Here is a 25,335-nt window from a genome sequence, read left to right on the forward strand (position 1 = left end):
GTTTCTGCAAGCAGCTCAAACAGATCATTTAGTACATGAAAAAAAAAGGAAATACATAATATGGCAACACTGGCACACAATGTAAATACATAGACACTGGCATCGGGTGAAGCATATAGGAGTGTAGTATTAATAAGGTCAGTCCATAAGAGGGTCGTTTAGGAGTCTGGTAACAGTGAGGAAGAAGCTGTTTTTTTGAATCTGTTCATGGTGTGTTCTCAGACTTTTGTATCACCTGCCCGATGGAAAAAATTGGAAAAGTAAGGGTGGGAGGGGTCTTTTGATTATGCTGCCCGCTTTCCCAAGGCAGAAGGAGATGTAGATACAGTCAGTGGATGGGAGACGGGTTTGCGTGATGGACTGGGCTGTGTTCACAACTCTCTAAATTTTATTTAACGCATGAACTATTATGTGCAGTTCTAGTAGTTCGCAACAGGGTCTTCTCTAGTCAGTGCCTGATTGGTCGACTTTATTCATGGACAGCACGGTAGCACAGTGGTTAGCACTGTTACTTCACAGCGCCAGGGTCCCAGGTTCGATTCCCGGCTTGGTCACTGTCTGTGCGGAGTCTGCATGTTCTCCCCATTCATCCGGGTGTTCCGGTTTCCTCCCACTTGTCCTGAAAGATGTGCTGTTAGGTAATTTGGACATTCTGAGTTCTGTGTACCCGAACAGGCGCTGGAATGGGACTTTTCACAGTAACTTAATTGCAGTGTTAATGTACGCCTACTTGTGACAATAAAGATTCTGATTATTATAGAAAGACACATGATCCATGTTAAGGATCCCCCACCCCCTTATTGAGGGAGCTCACATTCCCCATTCTCTAGGTGGCTGGAGGTTGTGCGTTCGGTGTGCTCCTGCTTTCAGCAGCAAACTGCTTGCAGGCTTAGTTTCTGTTTTCTGCCCCTTCTGCTTTGACCTGGACGTAGTGGCTGGCCTGCTACCGGACTTAAGAGAGGAGAGGGGTGCTTTCTCAGAGCCAGAGGGAGAGGAGTAGTGACTTGGACAATGCTGCAGCTACATGGAGGCTGTGGATTTGCTTACTGTTGCCCCATCTGCTTCTTTGACCTGGAGTGAGGCGAGGTGAGGTTTTGGCTAGCCTCCTACTGGACTGAAGACGTGGGAGGGTCTGTTCATGCTGTTTGCTGATATTTTTGTTGCAATATTGACTGTTTATTGACTTTTGATTGTTTCATGTTTTGAAGCCTGGGTTGCTTATTACTCCTTCCTTTATTCCTGTGGCGTGGACCTTGGACTGAGTGGTGTCATGTGATCAGATGCTGGTCCTGCAGGGGAGGAGGGGTGGCGGCCCAATTCCACTGAAGAACTTGAAGGCTGTGTTGAGATACCTTGTGGACTAACAGTGACTTTATTGTGCTGGTGGGATTATTTACTGCTGCCGGTTTGGAAGCAGTGTAAAATGTTGGGTGCGTTTTTGTATTGTTGCCTGTTTATATGGCGTGTTTGGAAGTGGTATGCTTGTTACTGTAATTAACTGTTTACTGCCTAGAGGCTGTGGGCTTGTCTGTTGAGCCCCGCTCTTGCTTCTAACAGCCTGGAGTTTCTGGAATATCTCTCTCACTCCATGCTCTGATAGGTTTAGCAACTTTTCACTGATGCGGGTCTACTGCTGGCTCTGCAGGGGGGAGGGAGAATTTTTGTACTCTCAATTGTATATTGCTCAATGTTTAGAAGCCATATGTTTGTCAGCTGCTGCCCCTGTTGCCTGTGACTTGGTTCCTGGAATGGGGTGCTCCCTCGCTCTTCCGCCAGGCCCCGCGGCCTGGTGTTGTGGGAGGGGTAGGGAGCGCAGGTTGATTTAGATGCTGGTATCTTTATTGAATTGTTAATGTGTGTACTGTTGCTATTTGGAGACTGTGTACCTATCAGCTATAGCCGCTTTATCCATGTCTTTGCCCAAGTGGGGCGCCCTCTCGCTCTTCTGCTGAGCTCCGTGCCAATGTGACTCTCCGGTGAATCATTGCATCACACCCAGTGGCTTTCACTGATGTGAGTCTGCTGTCCAGAGTTGGAAGGGGGCGGCCAGTTGATTTGGATGCTGGTAACTTTATTGTACTTTTGCCTGTTTTTGGTTTATTGTCGTTGTTTTGTGTTTGATTTGTCTCCTTTGCAAAGGTGGAATGTTTATTGTTGCCTGTTTATTGTTTTATGCAATTGTTTTGTAATTGCTTTGGTTTTGTTGTGCAAAGGAACTGTCAATAAACTAAAATAAATCCACGGGGTAGTGGATCATCCCTTACCCCGTAAGACTTGTGCGGGATATAACATTGTCACTGCATTCCTGTCTCGAGAAGGGAACAGGATAAACATTCAATAAGACATAGGACATTCAGCCCATCGGGTCTGCTCCGCCATTCAATCATGGCAAATATGTTTCTCATCCCTATTCTGTTGCCTCCTCTCCATAACCCCTGATCCCCTTATTAATCAAGAACCTATCTATCTGTCTTTAAGACACTCAGTGATTTGGCCTCCACAGCTTTCTGTGGCAGAGTTCCACAGATTTACCACCCTTTGGCTGAAGAAAAAAATTGCAATATGTCTCCAACTCTCATAGCTCCTGTCTTAGTCGTCCCAACTTGAGGGGTGGAATCTTGCTAGAAAAGTGGCCAACAACCTCCAGGGCACGACTACAATATTATTTTCATCATCATAATGACTACCAATATGATTCTCTCATCATTAATACAATCTTTCAATGAACAACTTAATCATGTAGCTTTCTGAACAAATCATTATCATATTGGGCAGCATGGGCGTTAGCACTGTGCCTTCACAGTGTCAGGGACCCGGGTTCAATTCCCGGCTTGGGTCACTGTCTGTGCAGAATCTGCACGTTCTCGGTTTGTGTGTGGATTTCCTCCGGGTGCTCTGGTTTCCTCCCACAAGTCCCGAAAGACGTGCTTGTTAGGTGAATTGGACATTCTGAATTCTCCCTCAGTGTACACGAATAGGTGCTGTGTTGTGGTGACTAGGGGGTTTTCACAGTAACTTCATTGCAGTAAGCCTACTTGAAATGAAATGAAAATCGCTTATTGTCACGAGTAGGCTTCAATGAAGTTACTGTGAATAGCCCCTAGTCGCCACATTCCGGCGCCTGTCCAGGGAGGCTGGTACGGGAATCGAACCGTGCTGCTGGCCTGCTTGAAAAGCCAGCGGTTTAGCTGAGCTAAACCAGCCCCTTGTAACACAAATAAAGATTATTATATGGTATTGTTTCAAATAAAATGTTGGCTACTTTCCCCTAGTGAGTCCTTAGTTGCACTACCAATGTCAGTTTTTGATTTCCTGTGTACAAATAACGTGTACTATGAATCTATGCAGAAGGCAATTGTGCAAATATTGATCCTATGGGGATCAGAGCCCGATAAAGGGGCTGTAGTTGATAAGTGCATGGCCTCCAAATAGCACAATTAACAATACAATAAGGATACCAGCATCTAAATCAACCCACCACTCCCTAACACAAGCATTTTGTATATCGAAAATTAGTAGTGTCAGCTGCTGAAAGGAACACCATACAAATCAGAGATGAAAATATGGCTGATATTATGCTAACAAGTTTTCAAATACAGGAAAATATGCCATAGTTCACAGGAATGCTTGGAGTAGTACCCGTGGAAACTTTAGCATGGATATGAGTTAAACCAGAATTGCTCTCGTCCAGAGCATACGAACATATATTGGGAGCAGGCCATTTGGGTGGTGCCATTCGATAGGATCATAGCTGATCTGATTGTGGCCTCAACTCCACTTTCCTGCCCACCCTGATACCCTGTGACTCCTTTGATTAACAAGAGTCTCTCACAAGAGTCTCTCTACCTCTGTCTTGAAATATTTAGTTACCCTACCTCCACTGCTCTCTGGGGAACCACTGCTCTCTGGGGAAGAATGGTCTACAGACTCCTGGCTCCCAGAGAAAATGGGGAACTCCTCATTTTTAACTGGTGCCAAACATCTTTCAGCATTCACTGTTAAGTCCTCTCGGGACTGTGCATGTTTCATTAAGATCACCTCTTATTCTTTTGAGCTCCAATGGATATAGGCCCAGCCTTTTCAACCTTCTTTCATAAGATAACCACCTTATTTTATGAATCAGTTTTCTTTTAAAATCAATGTACCCAATACTTAATTTTTTTTCCAAGTAAGGGATAATTTAGTGTGGCCAGTCCACCTAGCCTGCACATCTTTTTGGATTGTGGGAGGGGAGACGCATGCAGACACGTGGAGAATGTGCAAACTCCATACGGACTGTGACCCGGGGCCAGAATCGAACCCTGTGAGGCAGCGGTGCTAACCACTGCGCCATTGTACCACCACACCCAGGAATCAGTTGAGTGACCTGTCTCTGAATTACTTCTAATGCAATCATGTCCTTTCTTAAATGAGATGACCAAAACTGTATACAGTACTCCAGATGTGGTTTGACTAATGCCCAATACAACTGTAGCATAATGTCCCCACTTTTGTATTCCATTTCTCTTGCAATTAATGACAATATTCCATTTACCTTCCTAATCACTTGCTGTACCCAAATACTACCTTTTTGCGATTTATAAATCAGGACCGCCAGATCCTTCTTCAATGACTTCTGCAATCTCTCTTCATTTAAATCACAGACTGCCTACAGTGCAGAAGGAGGCCATTCGGCTAATTGAATCTGCACCGACCCTCCGAAAGAGCAACCTATTCCCAGTTTTCGGACCGTGGGGGAATCATAGAATCATAGAATTTACAGTGCAGAAGGAGGCCATTCGACCTATCAAGTCTGCACTGACCCTTGGAAAGAGCATCCTACTTAAGCCCACATCTCCACCCTAACCCAGTAACCCCACCTAACCTTTTTGAACACTAAGGGCAATTTAGGATGGCCAATCCACCTAACCTGCATATTTTTGAACTGTGGAAGGAAACCGGAGCAGACACAGGGAGAACGTGCAGACTTTACACAGTCACCCTAGGCCAGAGTTAAACTCGGGTCCCTGGTGCTGTGAGGCAGCAGTGCTAACCACTGTGTTGCTTTTTGATTCCTCCTGCTAAATTGGACAACTTCACATTTTACACATTATTCTCTATCTGCCAGATTTGTGCTCACTCATTTAACCTTGGGGAGGGTGTTCTTTAAGGGCCAGTGCAGACTCGATGTGCCCAACGGCCTCCTTTTGCACTGTAAAGTCTATGATTTCTATGACCAATTGATGCCTACTGTTTTCTGTTAGCCAACCAATCTCCTAACCATGCTAATATGTTACTTCCTATACCATGAGCTCTTTTGTGTGGCAACTTTTGATGTGGCATTGTGTCAAAAGTCTAAGTACACCACCTTTATAGTTTTACCTTTATCCATGTTGCTTGCTACTTCTGCAAAGAACTCTAATTAATTACAGGTACAATTTCCCTTTCGCAAAATCATGTTGACTCTGCCTGATTGCATTGAGATTTTCCAAGTGACCTGCTATAACCTTCTCAATAATAGATTCCAGCATTTTCCCTCTGACAGATGCTAAGCTAACTGGCCTGCAGTTTCCTGCTGTCTGTCTGTCTCCTTTTTTGGATAGAGGATTTACACCCACTATTTTCCAATCTGATTGGGCCTTTCCAGAATCTAAATAACTAAGTTGCTTTCCAGTGGAATGCAGAGTCGAATGAAGTACGTACAATATTCAATGGATTTCATTTTCCCTAATTGTGTATATTGGTGCCCGTCTCTGATCCTTTTAAAGAGAGCGCCTTGGCATGTAGTGCTGTGACGCTCTGTTATCATGTGAGAGTGGAGGTACCCATGGTACAGTTTGCTGTTTGCCCCACCCGTTTGTGTGTGCCTCTCTGCTTCTTTCCGCCTCTCTACATATCCAGCAGCAGTCAGGGCTGCTCCGTGTAAAAATATATAGAAATATTCAACAACAAAAATCTTGACATACCTGGGGATAAAGAGAGTAGGCGTCTTTTTTTTAAAATCCAGAAGATTTGGGGCTCGTGTTGACCACAAACCAGGCTGCCAGCAAAAAAAAAGGAATTACACCCGGGAAAGAGCATATTCACTCGAGGAGGAGAGAAGAAAACCCACCGGTTGGTGGGGGGAAAAAATAAAAGCAGCAGCAGCAGCAGTTTTATCCACTGGGACGACAAACCGAAAGGAAACCTAGTTTTACCCTTGAAAAGGAGGGGGGAAAAGCCTATCTTATTCTGTGGGGAGGGAAAGAAGAGCGACGGAGGAAACTAAACCCCTAATTCGGGCCGGGGGAGGAAAATAAGGAATTCAGCAAGAGAAAATTTACACCGTGGCAAATTGAGAGAGAAGGACTTCAGCCGGAGGAAAAACAGGGAGTGAGGAATTAACACCGGGAGAAGTGCAAAGCCGCCACCTTACCTCCATTTCTTTACCTTCGCAATATTGTTTCTGGGGGAGGGAAGGAGCACCGAGACACGAAAAAAAATTCAGTGACTGAGGGAAGTGAGCCGAGAGGATTTTTATTTGACGTTTGAGAGGATCTCCGGGGCCCCTGCACCAGGCCGGGGAGCAAGTGACAGGGCTGCGGCCGCGGGGCCTTCTCTCAATTTCCCCACCCCCGGTCTCTGCCCATCTCTCGCCGACACCGGCAACCCCCAGCCGAGCCCACCCTGCGCCTGGGAGCCGCACCTCACCACCCGGCCGCCGCCGCCTCCTCCTCCCTCAACAACAACAAAAAGAAGGCGGAGAGCGGGGCGGGCGGCCGCCTGCAGGAGGGGTGCCGCCAGTGAAGCAGGCGGACCAGGCCGGTGCCAGGCTGCTGTTGGGAGCGGGCCGGTGGGGAGGTCGCCCTTCATCCTGACTTGAGGCAGAAAATTTACGTCGAATCCGGGCTGGTGGGGCCCCCCATTTTCTCTCTGCTCCTCCCTTCTCCATCTTTATTATTTGGGCGGCGACTCGGGAAGGAGTGGGAAAGGCTTGCCCGGGTATCCGGGGCCTCTCGTCTGCACTAGGCGGCTTTGAAGAGGAGAATATAGGGGGCCGAGTCGGGCCGGAACGGAGCTCGTTCTTTCTGTGTGTGTGTGTGTCTCGACGGCCCGGGGCCTGGCGGCTGAGGGAGGGGGTGCCTGGCATTCGCTCTCCCTCCCTCTCCTTCGCCTCTCTCCCCTTTAGCACCCCGACACCCTCAGCACCGCCCCCCGTGTGTGTGTGTGTCTGTTTCCCCCCCCGGCTCTGAAGGGTGGCTGTGCAGCGGGGGCCCGGCGGCTGCTGCTGGCCGCTCATCTCACGGATGACCATGGGGTGCTTGGGGAACAGCAAGACCGAGGATCAGAGGAACGAGGAGAAGGCACAGCGCGAGGCCAACAAGAAAATCGAGAAGCAGCTGCAGAAGGACAAGCAGATCTACCGGGCTACACACCGGCTCCTGCTGCTGGGTACGTGCCGGGCTTTTAGATTTGGGGAGTGGGGTGGGGTGGGGAGGCTGGCCCGGTTTGGAAAGACCACCACAACCCCCCCCCCCCCCCCCCCAAACACATTGGCTGTGGAAACATCTCGAAGCCGCACTGACAGATCCCATGGTGGGGAGCTTCCGAGCTTTTTGGGGGGGGGGGGGGGCTGATGTGGGGCGTGAATTAAATGGTTTATTTGGGTGGTGGGGTGGGGGTCATATTCTCACTTTGCTTTACAATAAAACACATCTTTAGTTCAAGCCCTTTTGAGGCACAGGAAGGTGGGGGTTTTATTTTAAAACGTTGCAGGTCCTTGGCTTCAAGAGGGGGAGTAAAAAAAAATCATACAACATGGAGGCTTTCTGCTGTCGTCGTTGGCTGGGATTTTTTTGTGTAATTGCCTCTGTGGCCCTTCAAATTCTGGATGTTTCTTTCTCAAAACTGTAAAATTGTTGCGTTGTTTGTTTTTGAAATGTGTGCGTGTGTGTGTGTTGCTTTCTGGATGTGGGTTTTGAGGAGGTGGAAGGCCTCTGTTAACAGCATAAACATGGGGGCCAGTTGTTGCTGGAAATGGGTTTCAATATAATATGGGCCCAAGTATTAAACTGAGATAATATATATTATTAGCTGTTCGAGGGAGGCTGGCAATGTTAGGCTTACTGGTGAAGTTTATATATTTTTGAGGCCTGTTTTTGCATTTAAAATGGTGTAAACCTAGGGAGGCGACTCGTGTTTTTATTGACTGCTACACAAATTAACAGGGATTGATGGTGTTTTGCAGGAAAACAGTGCATCCTGTACTTTAAGTAAAAACAGTTTTATATTTAAAGGAAACATTGAGAAACGGGACGAATTGATTGGAATGTTCTTTTTAAATGTGTTGCAAGGCTTTTGAAAATAATTAAAAAAAATACACCAAGACCTTTCACTGCGGGTGCAAGCATGAGAAATATTATGTTTCGAGTTGAGAACTATTTTATTCAAAATCGCATTTCTTCATTGCAGGAGCTGGTGAATCCGGTAAAAGCACTATCGTCAAGCAGATGCGAATTTTACACGTCAATGGATTTCATGCCGAGTAAGTGGCTATATTGTTTTTCAGGTTTCCTGTGAAGCCAGCGCAGTTTCCTTATTTCGTATCGGTTGTGGCTGAGCCTTTATTGTGTATTTTTATTCATTTTTTTCCTGTTGGTTCTGGTTTCTCTGCTTCAGCACCCCCCCTCGCCCATTTTTTCCCTCCAATATGGCTGCCTGTATTACAACGTATTTAAATGTATTCATTTTTGACATAAATGTGTTACATTTTGCACGCCCCTCTCTTTGTAAACTACGATTATCTATTCTACATTTAAGCTTGCCTGCTGGAACCCTTCTACTTTATGCAGTGGCAGCTTGCATAGAAATGACAGTTTGAATTCATTTCTAAAAGGTGGCAATGGAGGCAGGTAGTTTTACACAATAAAATGCTCTCCCCAGATTGCAGTTAATTGGATAGTGAGTTGCACTGTGTGTGTGTGTGTGTCTTTCTTTTGTAAAATAAGTTTTAAAACATATATGTGGATGTAATATACCTCAGCAAGGGCTACAGACGTGAAAAGTATTTTTTTGCTATGATGGCTGCATTCAAAATTGAAAGCTTAGTGGATATAAAGATTCTGGTTCCTCCAAAAACCAGGCTGGCCAAGGATAAATTTTAGTAGTCCAGTGGTCTAAAGAATTGGCAGCCAAGGGTCCAATACATTTGAAAAACTCTTGTTTCCTTCCCACTTTCCAGAACCGTTTCTGCAGAGGATGATGGAATTGTAGTGATTTAAGTGGACCTCCATGCAGGAGTTGCGTTCCTTAAAATGATCTCTTTGGCAAACTGTTGACTGGTCTCTTCTAATGTCTTCTAATGCGACTTGGTGTCAAATTTTGTTTTGGAATGCTTCTGTTAAGCAGCTTGGAATATTTTACATTAAAAGAGCTATTTAAATATTAGCTCTTCAATTTGAAGGTTTACGCTAATTTTGCTTGATTATAACTTATGAACTTGCCACTGCTCCGTTGATTCCTTTCTGCTCATATTGAGAATTGTCACCTTCCAGTTGACATGCTTTTTATTTTTACTGGTCCTGATCACTTTCAGTGAGGTTCCTTTGAAACCTGGGCTGTTCTCTTAGGAAAAGAAGGTAAATTTTTCTGGAAAAAGAAGTAGGTGAAACAGCGAGAAATGTACTCTTAACAGCAACATACTTGTGTTACCGTTTGTATTTGGACTGCAGCTATTGTCACAGATTAGTTGCTGTTGCGTTGATTCTAGCAGATAGCTTTGGCTGATATTTGAGTTTTCTGCTCAGGAAAGCGGTATGTGCACGTGTGATACTTATGCACAGATGCCTGCTCCCAGTGGTTTAATTTTACACATTTACAGAGTACAAATCCCCATGGCACTTAATTAAACTCAGTTTGACACCACATTGAATTACATAGTCAAACCAGTGATTGAAATACTGTGAGACTGTAACTGTATGGTTATACTGCAACTTTAATATGGATGTGAAGTGGAAATTCTTAGTCTTTCTCTGCAGATTAATGGCTTGGTTGTGTTTTTCTTTATCCTTATTTTTAAAATGTTTGCAGATGTTTGCAAAAAAGTAGAAACTGCTTAAGAATGGCTAAAGCCTACAATCAATTGTAACTGCTACAGCAGTTTTGAGTTTTTAAAAGAAGAATAATTCAATATTTCTCTTCATTAGTGAGAAAAAACGGAAAATTCAAGATATTAAAAATAATATTAAAGAAGCTATAGAGGTAAGCACTTCTTGGTTATGCATGTGTAGCATTACATTTTGCACAAAATAGTTTGGTATAAGATGAAATTGTTTACATTTGTTTCCCATAATTTAGGTAATAAAGTATACTAATGTGAAAAAATTAAATCCAACTGTTACCATAAAAAAACGTATCTGGTTGTTTGTGTTTAATAGTTTTGAATTTTGACTTTAGAAATCAGGGTCATCAGAATATATAAAGCCTGCAATGATGTAATGTTTTCCACTATTACAGCCGATCAAATAAGAATTGGTTTGAGTGACTCACTCTCTGCCTCCTCTACCCTGTCAGTAATAACTATTGAAGCTTTGCTCATTTGTTGAATGATGGATATTAGATTGTAGAGCAAGAAGTCCTAGAATTTTGTGACTCTTCAACAGTCACGTGATTGCCATGCTGCTGAAATTGGTGTGCTCTCTCCCACTGTCTTTAGAACTTCAGAGTTCATTATTATTCCTGAACAAATTGTGGGCATGTCCCAAATTTGTATCATCAGTCTATGCTAAATTGGCTAATGCCAATTTGTGTTGGTGTTGCCAGAAGGTTGTATTACATTTGGACTTGGTGCTCATGAGCGAAGGAATGAAGGAAAAAATAATCCAGTTTCCTGCTTGTGATCACTATCCATGACCCATTTGGAAAATATGAATGTGGTATTCTTTGGAATTCATTCTTTGGAATGAGACAATCAGCAATGGCTGTTATGACTCTCATTGTTGAATAGCCAGCTGATTGTTCCTGAGTCATTCGTGAATACGTAACTATCACTGGTGAGGCTAAAGAACAGGTTAGGGTATGATGGGAAACCCAGAATGGCTGGAAGGCAGTTAGGAGGAGCAGGGAAGGATACAATAATATAAATCTTTGACCATCAAATTGTTCTTATTTTTGTTGTAGACGATAGTGGGCGCAATGAATACGTTGGTACCGCCAGTCCCATTAGCCAATCCTGAGAACCAGTTTCGATTGGAGTATATTCTAAACTCAGCAAATCAGAAAAACTTCGAATTTACACAGGTAAGTGGCTAATCAAGATTTATTTTTGCATTTTAATGATCTGTAGTTAACTGCCTGAGTGTTAGGACTTTGGTAAAGTTTCATTTTGCTTGGGGAGGACCAGATGGGGTTTGTTGGGGAGGACCAGACAGGGTTTGTTAAGAGTAGGCAGTTGGTGGCCAATGTAATTGTTAAATATGATCATAATGCTCACGGAAGGTAGGGAGGTGGAGGTAGTGATCACAATGGATGCAGAAAAGGCTTTTGATCGGGTAGAATGGGATTATCTGTGGGAGGTACTGGGACGGTTTGGATTTTGGCGGGGCTTTATTGACTGGGTCAGGTTGCTGTATCAGGCTCCTGTGGCAAGCGTACAGACAAATTTGGACAACATCGGATTATTTTAGACTGCACCAAAAAAGAGAGCGGGATGCGCCCTCCCCACTGTTGTTCGCGCTAGCTATAGAGCCGATGGCAATTGCTCTGAGAGCCTCAAGGGGCTGGAAGGGTCTGGTTCGGGTGGAGGGTGGAGCACAGAGTCTCGTTTTAATGCAGATGACCTGCTTCTGTATGTATCGGATCCAATAGAGGGAATGGAAGAAATCATGAGGATTCGAGGGGAATTTGGCCGGTTTTTGGTGTATAAGCGAAATATGGGGAAAAGTGAGATGTTTGCGGTCCAGACGAGGGGACATGAGAGGCAATTGGGGGAGCTGCCGTTTAGATTAGTAGGGGGAAGCTTAAGGTACCTAGGCATTCAAGTGACGTCGGAATGGGACCGGCTGGATAAATTAAATCTGGCCCGACTAGTAGACCAAATGAAGGACGATGTTCGGAGGTGGGACGCGCTTCCGTTGTCACTGGCTGGGAGGGTGCAGACGGTGAAGATGATGGTCCTCCCGAGATTCCAGTTCAGTGTCTCCCCGTCTTTATTCTGCGGTCCTTTTTTAAACGGGTCAACAAAGTGATCACTGGCTTTGTTTGGGCGGGCAAGACTTTGCGAGTAAGGAAGGTAATGCTTGAGCAGAGTCGGGGAGAGGGCGGGCTGGCGCTGCCAAATTTTAGTCACTATTACTGGGCGGCGAATATAGCCATGACCAGGAAGTGGGTGGTGGGGGAGGGGTCGGCATGGGAGCGTATGGAGGCAGCTTCATGCAGGGCACCAGTCTGGGGGCGTTGGTAACTGCGTCTCTGCCGTTCCTGCTGGCTCAGTACTCCACCAGCCCTGTGGTGGTGACGGCCCTGAGAGTCTGGGGGCAATGGAGGAGACATGTGGCAGCAGAGGGAGCATCGGTCTGGTCTCCAATTTGTAATAATCACCGGTTTGCCTCGGAAAGTATGGATGGGGGGGTTCCGGATATGGCGGAGTGCAAGGATTGAGAGGATTGGGGATATGTTTATAGAGGGGAGCTCTCCGAGTTTGAGGGCGCTGGAGAAGTTTGGGTTGGTGAGGGGAAACAAATTCAGATATCTGCAGGTGTGGGACTTCAGGGGAGGGTAGTTTCCAGAGTGTGGGTAGGAGAAGGGAGCGTCTCTGACATTTACAAGGAACTTATGGGGTCAGAGGAGATGCAGACCGATGAGGAGGAGGAGCTGGGAGGAGATATATAGAATGGTCTATGGACGGACACGTTGAGTAGAGTCAACGCGTCCGCAACATGTGCCAGGGTCAGCCTGATACAATTCAAGGTCGTTCATCAGGCTCACATGACAGTGGCCCGATGGGCAGATTCTTTGGGGTGGAAGACAGGTGTGCAAAATGTGCGGGAGGACCAGCGAACCATGTCCACATGTTCTGGACATGTCCGAAGCTTAGGGGATTTTGGCAGGGGTTTGCAGATGTCATGTCCACGGTGTTAAAAACAAGGGTGGCACTGAGTCCAGAGGTGGCGATTTTCGGGGTGTCTGAAGACCCGGGAATCCAGGAGGAGAAAGAGGCAGACGTTCTGGCCTTTGCTTCCCTGGTAGCCCGGAGATGGATACTATTAGCATGAAGGGTCTCAAAGCCCCCGAAGTCGGAGACCTGACTATCGGACATGGCTAGCTTTCTCTGTTTGGAGAAAATCAAGTTCGCCTTGAGAGGGTCAATGTTAGGGTTCGCCATGAGGTGGCAACCGCTCATCGACTTCTTTGTGGAAAATTAATCGTCAGCAGAAGGGGGGGGGGTTACTTTAGCTTAGAGTAGTGGGTTAGTAAAGGTGGGACCTGTGATGGAGGGAGACGGCTTTTGCACTGTGTTTATCGTTTCATGTACATTGTTTATTTTGTTGTTATTATAATACCAAAAATACCTCAATAAAATGTTTATTTAAAAAAAAAGAATCTCCGTTTGCTTTTCTGGATTGAGAGCTTTGTTTGGGTGTGGTTGCTCCCCATGCTAGTCTGACCGTGCTCCTCTATCTTGATTAAATTAGTTAGGGGAAATGAATGCATCGTTGTAAAGGCTATCTGGAGTTTTTGAGCTAAAAGGAGGAATCATTTAAGGTTGGGGCTGATACAGCTGAAGGTGGTGTACAGGGCACGTCTCACGAGGGCAAGGATGAGCCGATTCTTTGAAGGGGTAGAAGATGTGTGTGAATGTTGCGGGGGGGGGGCACTAATAACGTTCATATGTTTTGGTCCTGTCCAAAGCTTGGAGTACTGGAAGGAGGTGTTTAGGGTGATTTCCAAAGGTGGTGGATGTGAAGCTGGACCCGGGTCCCCGGGAGGCCATATTCGGGGTGTCGGATCAGCCGGGGTTGGAAACGGGTGCGGAGGCAGATATCATAGCCTTCGCCACGTTGATCGCCCGAAGGCGGATCCTGCTGGGATGGAGAGCGGCCTCTCCACCCTGTGCCCTGGCGTGGCGAGGGGACCTGTTGGAATACTTGACCCTTGAGAAGGTTAAGTTCGAACTGAGGGGAAGCTCGGAGGGGTTCTACAAGTCATGGGCACTATTTATTATGCACTTTCAAGAACTGGATAACATCGAACATTAGTTGGGGGGTGGGTGCGAGGGGGGGAGGAGGGTGGGTGGGGTGCGAGGGGGAGGGGGGCTGTGTATGTTGAAGATGGCTATGGGTAATCCCTGATTCCTTTTTTTTCCTTTTCTTTGTCATTTGTTTATGTTAACATGCGGGCTGATGTGTGTGCATGGTGGGAGGATGGGATCGTTGTTACTGTTATGGGGTTTGAGATATTTGTTGTTGGTTATTGATTGTTGTTGGGTGTAAATTCGGGAGAAAAATTGTGAAAAAGGAGAATAAAAATATTTTAAAAAAACAATGTTAAATTTAGAATTCCTATTTCTGAAGAATGATTTTTAATGATGCTGTTGGTAAAATATTGGGCATGTGAGTGACTTTAACTTTAGTGCACTGTAACATAATAGGAATTGTAAACTCCTGGAGAGCTTTCCTACATGTTTTATGAATACGAAGCTAAAATTGTAAAAGCTTAATGCTAAGATGTTTGTTGTCTCATACTCACGTTGTCTAACAGGTCGACTAGTATGTGTGCATTTTTGTGACTGCATCAGAACCGACAAAACTTAATCAGGTGGCATTTAGAGGGAAATAAACTGAAGCCAGTTTTTAAGAATAAAATCTGTTTGCCTAGACTCACTTATCCACTGATACATGGAAAAGTGGGAAATTAATTTCTGCACTTAATGTCCTGAGAGATGAACTTGCTCATCTCGGCATTATGCAGCTCTATTGTGTTTTCTTGTCTGCAACCTGACATTATCTTCATGCATGATTATCTATCTGAGATTGCATGACTATGTTACTCTTTAAATATGGGCTGCCTCACAATGCTAAGGACCCGGGTTTGGTCCTGGCTGGAGTGGACACAATCTCATTCTCCCTGTGTCTGCGTGGGTCTCACCCTCACAACCCAAAGATGTGGATTGGCCACGCTAAATTGGGCTGAACAAATAACGTGAAGTTGCTTCCAAAATGAGTATTTCAGTTCTATTCTCTCGTGTACCTTTCTTAAAATGAATATATTAAAAAAATTAAGCATTCACATGACATTTGCCAGCTTTATTTGTATTTCTTTCAGCATTACACTAAAGGCTGAAGGTTCAAACCAGAATTTGCTTGGAGCTTTTTGGCAGAAGCCGTTTTTTGGGTGCTAAGTTGATTTTTATTATTCATTCATAGGACATTGAGGGCTGGGCCAGCATTTATTACCCATTCCTAATTGCCCTTCAGGAGGCAGTGGTGGTAGTGAGCTACCTTGTTGAACCACTGTAGTTTCTGAGGTGTATCCACAGAGTCATTATGGAGGGAATGTCAGGATTTTGACCCAATAATAGTGAAAGAACGGTGATATATTTCCAAGTCAGGATGGTGAGTGACTTGGAGGAAACCCCAGTGGTGATGATCCCAGGTAACTGCTGTTCTTGTCCTTGCAGATGGCAGTGGTTGTGGGTTTGGAAGGTACTGCCTAAGGAACCTTGGTGAATTCCTGCAGTGCATCTTGTAGATGGTGTACACATTGCTACTCTGTCAGTGGCTGAGTGAGCGATTGTTTGTGGAAGAATAGATGTTTTTTTGTTCATTTACAGGATGTGATCGTCGCTGGCTCGGCCAGCATTTATCGTCCATGAGAAGTTTGTGGTGAGCTACCTCCTTGAACTGCTACAGTTCACATGATGTAGGCACATCCACAGTGTTATTAGGGAGGGAGTTCCAGGACTTCGACCCAGTGACAGTGAAGGAACAACAATATATTTCCAAGTCAGAATGGTGGATTGCTTGGAGTGGAACTTCGAGATGGTGGTGTTCCCATGTGTTTGCTGCCCATGTCCTTGTAGAAGGTACTGGTCATGCGTTTGGAAGGTGCTCTCCGAGGATCCTTGGTGTGTTGCTGCATGCATCTTGTAGAAAGTATGCACTGTTGCAACTGTGTGCTCCTGGTGGAGGGAGTTATGCAATGCCAATCAAGTGAGCTGCTTTGTCCTGGATGATGTCAAGCTTCTTGAGTGTTGCTGGAGATGCACACATCCAGGCAAATAGGGAAGTATTCCGTCAGACTCCTGACATATGCCTTGTAGATGGTGGACAGAGTTTGGGGAGTCAAGAGGTGAGTTATTTGCCACAGGATTCCCTGCCTCCGAGCTGTTCGATGGTGGACAGAGTTTGGGGAGTCAGGAGGTGAGTTATTTGCCACAGGATTCTCTGCCTCAGAGCTGTTCTTGGAGCCACAATATTTATTTGGCTACTCCAGTTCAGTTTTTGATGACCCTTAGGATGCTGATAGTGGGGGAATTCAGCAACCATAATGCCATTGAATGTTAATTGTTGATTTTATGGCAGGAATGGAGACTTGTGCTTTTGTAGATCATAACAAAAGGAATGGGCATTTGGCCCATTGAGCCAGCTTTGCCATTCAATAGGATCATAGCTGATCTAATTGCGGCCGTAACTCCACTTTTCTACCTGTCCCCAAGTAACCCTTAACTCCCATATTGAGCAAAAATCTGACTAATTCAGCCGTTAATATATTCAATGATCCAGTCTCCACTGCTCTCTGTGGAAGAGAATTCGAAAGCTAACAAAACTCAGGTTAAATTCCTCCTCATCTCTGTCTTAAATAGGAGACCCTTTATTTTTAAACTATGACCTACAGTTCTATAATCCCCCAACATCCTCTCAGCACCTCAGGAGCCCCCTCAGGATTGAATGTTTCAATGAGATGACCACTCATTTTTCTAAACTCTTGAGTGTAGCCTCAACCTATTCAGCCTTTCCTCACAAGACAACCTGGCCACCCCAGGAATAAGCTTAGTGAACTTTTTCTGAACTCCTTAGAATGCAAATGTATCCTTTTTTCAGTAAGGGGACCATAACACTACACAGCATTCCTACTTTGATACTCCAGCCCCTTCCATTAAAGGCCAACATTCCATTTTCTTTCCTAATTACTTGTACTTATGTGCTAACATTTTTGTGATTCTGTACAAGGACACCCAGATCTGTCTGTACCACAGCATGTACCACTTCATTGAAATAATTTGCTGCTTTTCTGTTCTTCCTGCCAAAGTGCAAAACCGAACATTTTTCCACATTATACTCCTATCTGCCAAATCTTTGCCCACTATCACTTGACCAATGCAGAGTATCCCATTGCAGACTCTTTGTATCCTCCTCACAACTTGCTTTCCTACCGACCAAAATATTAACTGCTTCTCTCGCAACAGCTGTGTTTTACCAGCATTTTCTGTTCTTATTTGCTTTTCTACCTATCTTTGTATTGTCGCCAAATTTGCAGATGATATAGTCAGTCGCTAATTGCTCTCTTCACCCAAGTCATCAACACCGTAGGATATTTCGGCCTTGGGGAGTGAGTGCAATATAGGTTTACTAAAATTATGCCTGGACTACAGGGGTTAAATTACGAGGACAGATTACACAGATTAGGCTTGTTTTCGCTAGAATTTAGAAGATTAAGGGGGGAAATCTGATCAAAGTATTTAAGATGTTAACCAGGAAAGACAGGGTAGATAAAGATAACTATTTCCACTGGTTGGATCTTCTAAAACTAGGGGCATGGTCTAAAAAAAGAGGGTTAGACTGTTCAGGAGCGATGTTAGGAAACACTTCTTCGCTCTGAAAGTACTCTACTACCTCAAAGGGTAGTTGAGGTTTGGAACACTCCCGCAAGCAGCAGTTGAAGCTAGAACAGTTAATTTTACATCTGAGCTGGGGCGGCCTGGCGGTGCAGTGGTTAGCTGCCTCACGGCACAGAGGATCTGGGTTTGATCCCGGCCCCGGGTCATTGTCCGTGTGGAGTTTGCACATTCTCTCCATGTCTGCCTGGGTCTCGCTCCCATAACCCAAAGATGTGCAGGGTAGGTGGATTAGCCACACTAAATTGTCCTTTTAATTGGAACATTAAAAAAAAAAAAATCTTTTGTTCAGCAAAGATATTAAGGGATGACTTCCTGTGGTGGCCATGAGAGAATAGGTCGGACATTTGGTGGCTCCCACTCGTGACGGAGTTTCACCGACTGGGTCAGGCTGTTGTACTAGGCACCAGAGGAGAATGTTCGAACGAACCTGCTGACGTCGGGCTATTTTAGACTGCATGGGGGACTAGGCAGGGATGCCCCCTCTCTCTGTTGCTGTTCACTCTGGCCATTGAGCCACTGGCTATGGCGTTAAGAGCTTCCAGGGGTTGGTCTGAGGTGGGGTGGAAAACAGGGTCTCGCTATACACCGACGACCTGCTCCTGTATGTTTCCGACCTGGCAAGGTCAAGGCAAGGGGGCAGTAGAGGAGGCTAGGAGAGCTGCCGTTCAGAGTGGTAGGAGGTAGCTTCTGTTATTTAGGGATGCAGGTAGTATGTGACTGGGGGCTGTTACATAAACTAAACTTGACCCGGTTGGTGGAACAAGTGAAAGAGGACTTTCGAAGGTGGGATATGCTCCAGTTATCACTGGCGGGGAGGATGCAGACAGTGAAAATGACGGTCCTCCTGAGATTCCAGTTTGTTCTTTCAGTGCCTCCCCATCTTTATCCCAAAGACCTTTTTCAAGCGGGTAAATAAGGTGATCTCTGGTTTTGTTTGGGCGGGTAAAACCCGCGAGTGAAGAAGGTGATGCTGGAGCGTGGCCGGGGGGGAGGGCGCTGCCGAACTTTAAATGGAAAAAAAATGAAATAAAAATCGATTATTGTCACAAGTAGGCTTCAAATGAATTTACTGTGAAGAGCCCCTAGTCGCCACATTCCGGCACCTGTTTGGGGAGGCTGGTACGGGAATTGAACCATGCTGCTGGCTTGCCCTGGTCTGCTTTCAAAGCCAGCGATTTAGCCCTGTGCTAAACAAGCCCCTTAGCAACTATTACTGGGTGGCAAATGGAGCCATGATTAGGAAGTGGGTAGCGGGGGAAGGTTCGGTGTGGGAGCGAGTAGAGGCAGCATCTTGTAAGGGCACTTGTTCAGTCAGGGGCATTGATCACGACACCTGCCGTTCTCGCGGGCCCGGTACTCCACAAACCCGGTGGTAGTGGCGGCCTTGAGAGTCTGGGGGCAGTGGAAGAAACATGTGAGAGCGGAGGCAGCATCGGTTTGTGCTCCAATCTGTAGCAGCCATCGGTTTGCCCCAGGGAGACGAGATGGAGGGTTTTGGGGATGGTGGAAAGCAGGGATTGGGAGGATGGGAGATTTGTTTATGGATGGGAGCTTCCAGGGCGGCATGTGTCCAGGTTAGGTGGATTGGCCATGCTAAATTGCCCCTTAATTGGAAAAAAGATAATTGGATGCTCTAAATTTATCTAAAAAAAAATAGATGGGAGCTTCCCCGGTTTGAGGGAGTTAGAGGAGAAGTTTGGGTTGACAGGAGGGAATGGGTTTAGGTATCTGCAAATACAGGACTTCTTGCGAAGGCAGGTTCCAACCTTCCCGCTCCTACCGCCGTGGGGGATACAAGATAGGGTAATTTCTAGAACATGGGTGGGAGAGGGGAAGGGTTCCGATATCTATAAAGACTCATGGGGGTGTTAAAAATAAGGGTGGCACTGAGTCCAGAGGTGTTCATTTTCAGAGGACCCGGGAGTCCAAGGGGCGGGAGAGGCCAACGTCTCGCCTTTGCCTCCTTAGTAGCCCGGAGACGGATACTGTTGGCTTGGAGGGATTCGAAGCCCCTGAAATCAGAGACCTGGGTCAATGACATGGCTGGCTTCCTCAGTCTTGAGAAAATCAAGTTCGCCCTGAGAGGGTCAATGCTAGGGTTGGTCCGTAGGTGGCAGCTGTTTGTCGACTTCTTTCGAGAAAATTCTCGGAAGGTCGGACCTGTGAGGGAGGTAGAGGGTCTTTGCACTATGTTTAAAGTTGTTTGTATATGGTTTACTGTTACTGTTATAAAATCACAAATGCATTAATAAAATATTTTACAAAAAAAAAGATAATTAGGGATATGGGCCAAAGGCACGTATATGGAATTAGGCCAGAGAGCAGCCATATTCGCTTCAAATGGTGGGACAGGCTCGATGGGCTGAATGGTCTGCTCTTGTCCCTATGTTCTTAATATAGATCATAAACAGTTGAAGCCCCAGCATTGATCCCTGTGGCTCTCCACCCGTTACAGTGAATATGGCCCATTTATCCTGACTCTCGTTAGCCAATTAATTCTCAATCCATGCTAATATTTAAAAAAAATAAATTTAAGAGTACCCAATTTTTTTTCCCAATTAAGGGGCAATTTAGCCTGGCTAATCCACCTACCTTGCACATCTTTAGGTTGTGGGGGTGAAATCCACACAGACACGGGGAGAATATACAAACTCCACACACACTGACCCAGGGCCGAGTTTCGAAGCCAGGTCCTGAGCGACGTAAGGGCTAACTACTGTGCCACCATGCTGCCCTAGTCCATGCTAATATATCACCCCCAACACTGTGAGCTTTTATCTTGTGCCATAACCTTTTCTGTGGATCTTATTGAATGCCTTTTTGGAAATTAGAAGCTGCTTAATTAACTGGGCTATTGGAGTTTAAACTCTTTTCAGTTTGTTTTGTAAAATGAGATGGGAAACTTTAAACTATGTATCCACTTATTGGGTGATGGTCAAGATAATGGCACATTTTACTTCATGACTTTGAAGAGTTTGTAATTATTTCAGGAGTACAAATGTATATCTGTTAGAAGTGCCTACTTCAAACCTCAGTTACTGCCAGAATTTACTCTCCGTATTCAACCTCCATGTCACTGGAGGATGGATATTTGTGCGTGCAAAATCAACACAAATGTGCTCTAATGCTTTTTTTTTTAAAGCTAGTGAGAATGGAATGCATTTCAGTATAGGCAGTTTAGTTGTACCAGAAACTAATTTTCAGTTTGAAATAGTTGTTAAGCTTCACTTTTTATGCCTTGAATTGTGTGTAAGGGATTTGTTGAGGTCTTCTTGCTTGGTTTTCACGTCCAGTTTAATTTTGTGTCGTGATTATTGATTACTCAGTAGACCTTGTTGATTGGTAGTAATATGGATACATTTTCATATGTGAAAGTGAAATTGTTGAAATATCAAATTATAATTTGCACTTGGTGTTTTGGAAGTGGAGAGTTTTGTGTATGGTACTGTTTTTAGCGCATTAGCTGTGATCGTGTACACATCTGTTTTTTCCATTGTATTTGCCCATAATTTGTTGTCATGGTGAAATTGTGCAAAATTGAGGAAGATCTTTTACAGCGAAAAGTTCTCTGCCAAACATTTTCCTCGAGTAATTTGTCCATACAGTTTTCTGACCGTTAATACTTTTTTGAGCTCTTTTGTCACTCAGTGATTGGCATCCAATCATGTTTGGTACAATGAGTGTAGCAAACTAGCAATCCTATTGTAACCTGAGCAGAGGATCCTGTTGCTGGCAGAGAAGGTAGATATGGCGGATCTTTGCTGGGCTGCTGCTATTTGTCATCTACAATTATTTTGCTTCTGGAGCTCTGATAGGTGCAGAAAAAAATTACATCTTCTCTATAAGTTCTAAAGTTTCTATATGTAATCAATTTGGGCAATCTTATCTGATGTCTGGTCACATCACATACTACAGAGAGAAAGTGCAAACTCCACACACACACCGTCCCCCAAGGCTGGAGTCGAACTCGGGACCCTGGTGCTGTGAGGAAGCGGTGCTAACCACTGTGCCACCGTGCTGCCCGACACAATGGAATTGCAGATAGTCAGTCATGTGATATATCATAAAACATTAATGTACCTAAAAACATCTTTTAAAAGGTAAAATGTGAAAACTTTGACATAATAGTGATTAACTTAAAGACTTGTTTTGCAAAAATGGTTTATTTTCCCCTCCTTTAAATAAACAGTTGCTGAATTTTTGAATAGTTTGTGTGAATTTTGATGGAATGTGTCACTGTGGAACTGGACAGCTAATGTCAGTTACATGTTGGAATTGTATATTTGTCACTTGTAGTGTAAGTCCATATAAATCTGGCGAAATATATACATTTTGGCTATATTGACGTCGAGTTTGTAGAATATAATAGTGACACAAGTATAGATCAATTTCTCACTTGATCCAAATTGTGCATTTACAAACTTTATAATAAATAGGTACTTTGCGAATTTTAAATTTAGCTGATTGATGCAACCATCCACTTTCCAATTTAGCATATTGTGAGCAAAAGATTTGTCAATTGGGAAGATGAGGGTTTTTTTGGGGGGTGGGAAGGATATACAAATGTTAGGACCTTTTGGTATTTCATTCTTTTTTTTAATTAACAATTTTATTGAGGTAGTTTTTGGCTTTGTAAACAGTTACAGACATCAACAGAAAGAAAGCAAAAAAGGCAAAAATGTGCAAACATTCAACTTCAATCGTAACATACTGCACAAGCCCGCTCCTCTCCCACCGGTACTCCCCACCATTTTATCCCTCCTACTGTACTCTACTTTACACCCCCCCCCCCCCCCCCCCCCCCCCTCCTGCTGACGCTCGCTCTCCCGCAAAGAAGTCAATAAATGGTTGCCACCTCCAGGCGAACCCCTGTACAGATCCCCTCAAGGCGAAACTTAATTTTTTCCATGCCCAGGAAACTCGACATGTCCGCAAGCCACAACTCAGTCTTCGGGGGCTTTGAGTCCCTCCACGCCAATAGTATTCGTCGCCGGGCTATCAGGGAAGCAAAGGCCAAAACATCGGCCTCTTTCTCCCCCTGGACTCCTGGGTCTTACGAAACCCCAAAAATTCCCACCCTTGGACCCATCGCCACCCTTGTTTTTAGCACCAGGGACATGACACCCGCAAATCCCTCCCAGTACCCCCTAAGCTTAGGGCATGCCCAAAACATGTGAACGTGGTTCGCTGGTCCTCCCGTGCACCTAGCGCATTTGTCCTCTATCCCAAAGAATTTGCTCATCCGAGCCACCGTCATGTGGGCCCCGTGAGCGACCTTAAATTGAATCAGCCCGAGCCTGGCACATGTCGCGGTCGAATTTACCCTACTCGGGCCTCTGCCCACAGCCCGTCCTCCATTTCCCTGCCTAGCTCCTCCTCCCATTTAAGTTTCAGTTCCTCCGTCTGGGACCCTTCCTCCCTCATGAGCACCTTATAAATATCAGAGACTCTACCCTCCCCTTCTTCCCCCCCTAGAGACTATTCTGTCTTGGATCCCCATTGGCGGGAGGCGTGGGAAAGATGGGACATGTCTACGAACAAAGTCCCGCAACTGTAGGTACCTAAAATCATTTCCCCTTACCAGCCCAAATTTCTCCTCCAAGCTCCTCAAACTCGCAAAGCTCCCTTCCAGGAACATATCGCCCACCCTTCCCACCCCCGCCCGCTGCCATGCTCGAAACCCCCCATCCATACTCCCGGGGGCAAACTGATGGTTGTCACAGATTGGCTCCCAAACCGACGCCCCCGTCTCCCCTACATGCCTCCTCCTCTGGCCCCATATCCGCAGGGTCGCCACCACTACCGGGCTGGTCGAGTACCTGGCCAGCGGCAGCAGTAGAGAATCCGTGACCAGGCCTGCCAAGCTGGAGCCCCTGCACGAAGCCGCCTCCACCTGCTCCCAGATAGACCCCGTACCCACCATCCACTTCCTTATCATAGCGATGTTGGCCGCCCAGTAATAATTAATCAGACTCGGCAAAGCCAGCCTTCCCTCTCCTCCAGCATCGCCGCCTTCACCCGCGGGGATTTTCCCATCCAGACAAAGCTCATGATCATCCTGTTAACTCTTTTGAAGAAGGACTGTGGGACAAAGATCGGGAGGCACTGAACAACAAACAGAAATCTAGGGAGGATTGTCATCTTTACAGTCTGCACCCTCCCTGCCAGCAACAGCGGGAGTGCATCCCATCTCCGAAACTCTCCCTTCATTTGCTCCACCACCCTGGCCAAATGTAACTTGTGCAGCCTGCCCCAGTCTCGTGCCACCTGGATTCCCAAATACCGGAAATTTTCCTCAACCAGCCTAAACGGTAGCCCTCAATCTGTTCTCCTAGCCCCTTGCCTGTACCACAAACGTTTCACTCTTGGGCGTATTTAATTTGTATCCTGAAAACTGGCCGAACTTCCTCAACATTCCCAGTATACTTCCCATCCCGGCCACTGGGCCCAACACGTACAGGAGCAGGTCGTCTGCGTAAAGAGAGACCCTATGTTCTACCCCGCCCCTCACCATCCGCTTCCATCCCTCTGCGTTCTCAGCGCAATCGCCAGCGGCTCTATGGCCAGCGCAAACAGCAGCGGGGAGAGCGGGCAGCCCTGTCTGGTCCCTCGGTACAGCCTAAAGTACTCCGACACTTCTCTGTCAGTCCTGATGCTGGCCTTTGGGGCCTGATATAATAATTTGATCCAATTCACCAGTACCTCCTCGAACCCAAACCATCCGAGCACCTCCCATAGATAGTCCCACTCCATCCGATCAAAGGCCTTCTCGGCGTCCATCGCCACCACTACCTCCACCTCCCTGCCCGCCGGGGGCATCATTATCACATTAAGTAATCTTCTCCGGTTGGCCGCCAGCTGCCTACCTTTCACGAACCCCGTTTGGTCCTCCCCAATCACCTCCGGTACGCAGTCCTCCATTCTAACCGCCAGTACCTTTGCCAGGAGCTTGGCGTCAACATTAATCAGGGAGATTGGCCTGTAGGACCCGCACGCCTCCGGATCTTTACCCCGCTTCAATATCAGTGATATAGTGGCTTGCGACATTGTCGGCGACAGGGTCCCTCTGTCCCTTGCCTCATTGAAAACCCTCGCCAAGACCGGGCCCACTAGCTCAGAAAACTTCCTATAGAACTCTACTGGGTATCCATCCGGCCCCGGGGCTTTCCCCGACTGCATGGCCTTTAGGCCCCCCAATACCACCTCCACTCTAATCGGGGCCCCCAGCTCATCCACTCGCCCCCCACCTACTGTTGGGAATGTTAACCCGTCCAGAAACCTTTTCATCTCCTCCGGTTCTTCTGGCGGCTCCGAAGTATAAAGCTTGCGATAGAAGTCCCGGAATACCTTATTCCATCCTGCCGGGTCCTCCACTTTGCGCCCCTCCCCATCCATCACTCTATTTATTTCCCTGGCCGCCTCCCTCTTCCTGAGTTGCTGCGCTAACAGTCTGCTAGCCTTTTTCCCATGCTCGTACACCA

The 25,335-nt window shown here is 46.0% G+C and overlaps 1 protein-coding gene across 3 annotated transcripts in view; it reads left to right on the top strand.

The window, feature by feature from the left end:
• The window catches only part of gnas (GNAS complex locus), a 408,925-nt gene that overhangs the window by 170,350 nt on the left and 213,240 nt on the right, over nucleotides 1-25,335 (top strand). The window contains exons 1-4 of one of the 3 annotated variants that reach the window (XM_038802971.1): nucleotides 6,787-7,410; nucleotides 8,431-8,503; nucleotides 10,164-10,218; nucleotides 11,137-11,256. In XM_038802971.1, coding sequence (XP_038658899.1) covers nucleotides 7,266-7,410; nucleotides 8,431-8,503; nucleotides 10,164-10,218; nucleotides 11,137-11,256 — 393 coding nt within the window. In that variant the 5' untranslated portion in view covers nucleotides 6,787-7,265. Of the gene's footprint in view, nucleotides 1-6,786; nucleotides 7,411-7,799; nucleotides 7,819-8,430; nucleotides 8,504-10,163; nucleotides 10,219-11,136; nucleotides 11,257-25,335 lie in introns of those variants that run through there. The other 2 variants (XM_038802972.1, XM_038802970.1) reach the window with 2 other exon arrangements.

This window comes from Scyliorhinus canicula, chromosome 7 (genome assembly GCF_902713615.1).
Source record: "Scyliorhinus canicula chromosome 7, sScyCan1.1, whole genome shotgun sequence".
In the NCBI taxonomy this organism is placed as follows: domain Eukaryota; kingdom Metazoa; phylum Chordata; class Chondrichthyes; order Carcharhiniformes; family Scyliorhinidae; genus Scyliorhinus; species Scyliorhinus canicula.